Source organism: Triticum aestivum, chromosome 3D, assembly GCF_018294505.1.
Source record: "Triticum aestivum cultivar Chinese Spring chromosome 3D, IWGSC CS RefSeq v2.1, whole genome shotgun sequence".
Taxonomy (NCBI): domain Eukaryota; kingdom Viridiplantae; phylum Streptophyta; class Magnoliopsida; order Poales; family Poaceae; genus Triticum; species Triticum aestivum.
Genome location: NC_057802.1, coordinates 3,024,620 through 3,029,817, shown reverse-complemented (window position 1 = coordinate 3,029,817; position 5,198 = coordinate 3,024,620). Strand labels below are relative to the sequence as shown.

The 5,198-nt window shown below is 50.2% G+C and overlaps 1 protein-coding gene across 1 annotated transcript; it reads right to left on the bottom strand.

Annotated features, from left to right (window-relative positions):
- Positions 1-265: 265 nt before the first annotated feature.
- Positions 266-4,970, bottom strand: LOC123076751 (U-box domain-containing protein 4). Its single transcript, XM_044498865.1, has 2 exons — positions 4,439-4,970; positions 266-1,460 (listed from the first exon to the last, which is right to left on the bottom strand). The coding sequence occupies exons 1-2, from the start codon at positions 4,744-4,746 to the stop codon at positions 659-661; spliced, it is 1,110 nt and encodes a 369-aa protein (XP_044354800.1). The 5' UTR covers positions 4,747-4,970; the 3' UTR covers positions 266-658.
- Positions 4,971-5,198: the final 228 nt, after the last annotated feature.

The window sequence follows — 5,198 nt, the reverse complement described above, 5'->3', positions numbered from 1 at the left end:
CTGATGGCTCAATGAGATGAGAAGTTTAACCTGAAGCAGAGTATTACCATAACAGAGCTCGCATGACCAAACCAGTACCATGTCTAGTCAAAAATCTTGGAAAGAACTACACATCTGACTGCTAATTAAACCAGGAATTTGACTACCTCGTAAGGCTCCAAAGGTAAAGCAATTAGTGCTTAGTGGGCACTAAACATCCAAAGTGTGATCAGAAATGAAGTAGGCTCAGCACATAAACCTAAAGATAATCAAGAACAGAGCCTGGTTTTTCAGAATATGAAAGAGTGGGGAACTTTAACTTTATGTCATTCAGGTATGTACAATCCTTTCTTCAAAGGAGATGTCTCTTTTTTTTCTATTTTCCTTTTTTTGTTCACGTACACTTTTTCCTTTTGGTACATGCACAAAACATGGGGAGGGGAAGAAAATTTGTCCTTTCTCTTTCGGAACAGCACACAAGATCGCAAACCGAAAAAGGAACTATATATGTCATCAAGAAGCTCAAGTGTTTGAGGAGCGCTTACACCAGTCACTCGGTCCCATCGAGGCCTGGACCGGCATCTTCCAGCAATCTCAGTCTTCGTTATTCTTCTTCTTCGCTATTCTCTCTACATCCATTGCATGCAAGCAAGCAAAACAGGTGAAGGTTGAAGCAACTTCACGCAAAAGAAGCCCGGCGCTGCAGGTGCCTCAAGCTCTGCTCCATGCTGACCTTCACCATCTCGGCGAGCATCTTCTTGGCCTTCCCGCCGCGGTCCTCCCCGTCGATCTGAGAAGCAATGTTGCTGACGATGTTCTCCAGCGTGTTGGGCTGCAGCTTCGGCCTTGAGTAGGGCGAGTTGCGCAGCAGGTCGAGCAGAGCATGCGCCTTCACTCTCGACTTGGGAGTGCCATGGGCGGTGAGCTCAAGAAGACCGGGGATCGCGCCTTCGTTCAGAATGGGGTCTCTGTATTTACTGCGGTCGCTCTCACACATCGTCAGGAGTGCTCCGACGGCGTGCTCTCTGCCTTGAAGGGAGCCTTCCTCGAGCACCTCCACGATGGTGAGCACCCCGCCTTCCTCGGAGGTCAGGGCCACCCGGCCTTGATCAAAGGCGAGCAGGGATTCCAAGAGGGCGCAGCACTTGTCAGCTGTTTTGGAGGACCTTTTGCCACCTCTCAGCAACTCTAACAACGGGGGAATGGGCTGGACAGAGAGGATGGTTTGGAGGTTATCTGCAATGGTGGAGAGGTTGTAAAGGGCCATCACAGCATCATTCTTGGCCTGCGGATTCCCTTGTTTCAGGACCTTTACAAGGAGAGGGATTGCTCCGGATGTGCTTATGATGGGCTTATTTGTGGATGAGGCTGAGAGAGTGAGGATAGCAGCAGCCGCATACTCCTGTAAGTTGAGATCGCTCGACTGCAGGTAACCAAGCAGCGGCTCAAGTGCGCCGGCATCCAGTATCTTGATCTTATTCCTGCATAGATGAAACAATACCAGTTTAGGAACAATGTGCGCGCATCATACAAACTCTACTGCTCTGCAAGCGAAAGAATTCTGGGAAATGTTACAAAGCCAACTCCACATTTCAGATTGTAATACACGTTCTCAAGGAGGATTACATTGCTGGCATGGTACATGTATTAAAGAAGTTTCATCTATAGGAAAGCTATGCCAGACACGACTTAGGAGCAGTACAAGGTCCACCATAGGGCCAAGTTAAGTGCTAGACAATGACGAAGACCAAACAGTTAGGCCAGCTATTGCAGAGATCTAAACTGTACTACTAGGACGGTGTCCAGGACGACTGAGAGCTGGACATGTGAATTTTACGCCAAGATGGGAACCATGATGAAATAGCAGTACTATTGTATAGTACCTTTGAATGTTCCAGTTTAAATCTAATCACTCTAAGATACTCGATTAATCCACTGATTAGGGGTTACAAGGGTAGCCGGTCAGTCCCCATGCTGGTTTAATTGGTTTTCAAGATTACTCATTTGCAACATCAAATAGCCCTCCTTGATTCGAAGGATTTCTAAAGGAATTTTGGAGGATCTAATGCTTAGGAATTGTTCTCTCCGTGGGTTGTTTGATTCATGGGATTGCAATCCATTAGGAATTTTTTCCATAGGGTTCACTTGAAGCAATTTTTTCCAACCTCATGTTAAGAATCCTATGTTTTTCCCTGCACAATCAAACGCTCATACTAATCCTGCAGGATTGAGGATGGCACGCCACTCTGTTCTTCTGGTTTGTTTTTTCTACTCGTACGTTTTACAAATCCTGAGAATCAAAGAGGCCCTTATTGCCCACGAAGGGTAAGGGATACAGAAACAGAAGCGGAAAATTTGAAAGTAGGAGAGTCTATTTGGCCTCAGATTAGCATTAGCACATTGATCCTCGCCGCCGGCAACACGAGTAACACCTACTCGATACGCACAGTTGTTGCCGAGGCTCACACCATACGATGTCATCACCGGCCAATTCATATCCAAGAAGAAGAAAAAACCTCGCTCCAGACGGGAAGAAGGAGAATCAAGAATTGCGGAAAACGGGATAGAAAGAATCGCATCACAAATCGGAACAAAATACCAACCCCACTCCCAAGAGATGAAACAACGTTATACAGGAGAGCAGCAGTAATATCGAATATCCAAGAAGAAGGAAATCACGGCCAGATCCGCAGAAAGGTATCAGTGGCGGCCGCCCCTCTGGCTCTGGCTCTGGTGAGGCTAGGGTTTTCAGGTCGCGGTGCCGTGCGCTCCGCTTTATAAGGCTTCTTCTGGAGGAGGATGGATGGGCCAAGAGCAACGAGGGAAGTACGGCCCATGGGCCGAGAATAAACTACGCCTGGTACTATCGGCTGGCCTTATCCATGGCGGTCTAAACGGATGGAACCAGATCTGATCTTCATTCATTCAAGAATCAAGACAAGAAGTTGATTCTCTCATCGCTGCTGGCACAGTTGACATCACCAGACCGAGCGGCAGTTAAAACTTAAAAGCAAGGCATCAATTCCACAGAGAAGCAGTAAAGGATCGGCTCAGCTCTGAACAGAAGAGTGGGTGATGAATTTACCCGCTTGATGAATTTACCCTCGAGGAAACAGAGTAAACAGAGGGATACCTGCACCTGGACGACTCCTATCCGCAGGTTGATTGGTATCAGTATCAGGCCTACCAACGACCAACGGGTCAACATGCTTGGATATACTCTCTAGTATCTGAAAGCAGATTAGCTTGCGGCATCATGGGCAGGAAATTTCCAAAGCAGGTGTTGGAGGCTAACTGTATCTTGACCGCGGCAATTGGAAAAGGGCGAAAATATTAGGCAGCAGCCCAGGAATTCTTTGTGCAAGAAAGAAGAAAGACCGCTTCAACTGATGCTAGATTTTTCTCTCGGAAGCCGCCAACCAGGATACGGTGGTTGGCCAACTTAGGTCAGCGTCCAAATCAGACCAACAATCTACTCTACTCTAAACCCACTGTCTTGTTAGCTTTCCCCATGGTTGAATGGTCATCTCTTTGCCACCAGCAGAAACGATCCGATTGGCCGCGCGTCCAAGGGAAGAGAAGAAAAGCATGATGATGGATGATGCCTTACCTGCTAGATGATGATGTTTGATCGTGATGATCCTACACTAGAATATGCTTGCCTTGCTGCCTTGTAGTAAGAGGCTAATTTTTCGGGGGAATATATCTTCATGGTAAACACGTAGAAGCAATCACACGGCGACGCCATAATAATACACATTACAGAATTACCACCGGTGGCTGAAAAATTGATTTCACCCAACAACCAAGCAACTGTGCGGCAATCTTTTTTTGTGGCGGAGGACCACGGAAGGGTTGAGGAGGGGAAGATATTTTCTGATTGAAGGGCGGAGGAAATCGAATTGATAAGCCGCCACGATTAAACAATTCGTTCGATTGGGACCAAGAATTGTACGACCAACCAAACACAAACACAGAACCAGTCCAAAAACCGGTGATCAAATAGGCCCGTGCGGTAGCTAGACGGTTAAATCCAAGAAAACTCTGCACGCTCGCAGCAAAGTCGGCAAACAATTTGAACTTCTTTGCGGAAATTTGAGGATCGATTGGGCGTGGAACGTGGAAACTGTCGGTGAAATCTATCGGAAATCCGAACTGGTATCGCTGCTAGTGAGCCTGGCGGAGATAGATTACCGACTTCAGCGACAAAGGGAACAAACTTCCAAACTATTTCAAATCATTTGGGGGACATATTAGCAAATCTAAGCAATTGTTGGGTGTGAAATAAGAGGACAAATACTGCCAAATCGAAGCAATCGGGAATTCGAAGTTCGATATCCGAAAAACACGGAAGAAATTAATTAAGCTTGATTTGAAAAGCAAAATTAATTAACATCGGCGCTACTGAGGGAGCGATACAGAGGATATGCGGGGGAAAGGGGTTCGGCGGGCTCTGTACCTCTCGTCCCTGACGGCGAGGTTGAGCAGCGCGAGCAGCGCGGCCTCGCCGGCGCCGTCGGGCGCGCCGGACCGGAGCATGGCGACGAGCGGCTCCACGGCGGCCGCCAACTTCCGGCGGTGCCGGGCGGAGGCCCGCGTGAGGCGCCGCACCTCGCGGGCCGCCTCCACCTCCCCGCCCCGAACCCGGTCCACCAGCGCCCGCAGCGCCGCCGTCTCCGACGGCCGCTCCGCCGCGCCCGCCAACCCGTGGTGCTGCCGCTCCCCCGACGACGACGACGACGGGCTCACCGGCTCCGGCGACTCCATCTCCTCCGCTCCGGCCTCGAGGTGTGGGTGGGCAGCTCCGGTGGTCTCTCTGTGTCTCCTCTGTCGTTGGCGTCGCTCGCTCGGTGGTGGGATGCGAGGAGGGGAGGGGGTCGGGCCGTCGTGGTCTTATTGGGAGCACGGGCGGGGCGGGGGTGGATGGCGACGGCGACGGACGGGGACGGCGACCGCGCCGTTACCTCTCCGTTCCGTTTCGCTGGCTTTCCGTCCCGTCGAGCGGTGTGTGTGTCGGGCTGTCGGCCGCGGGCATGGGGAACTGCGGACGGCCACATATGCGTGCGAGGGGACACGTCGGATCGAAGCGGCACTCGACACGTCGACGCCGCATGCCATGTGACTTAAAAACACTTTTATAAGTCAGCTGACTTAAAATCAGTGGTGGGACCCACGTAAAAGGGGTGGCTTATAAGTTTTAAGTTGGGGTGGAGCAACTT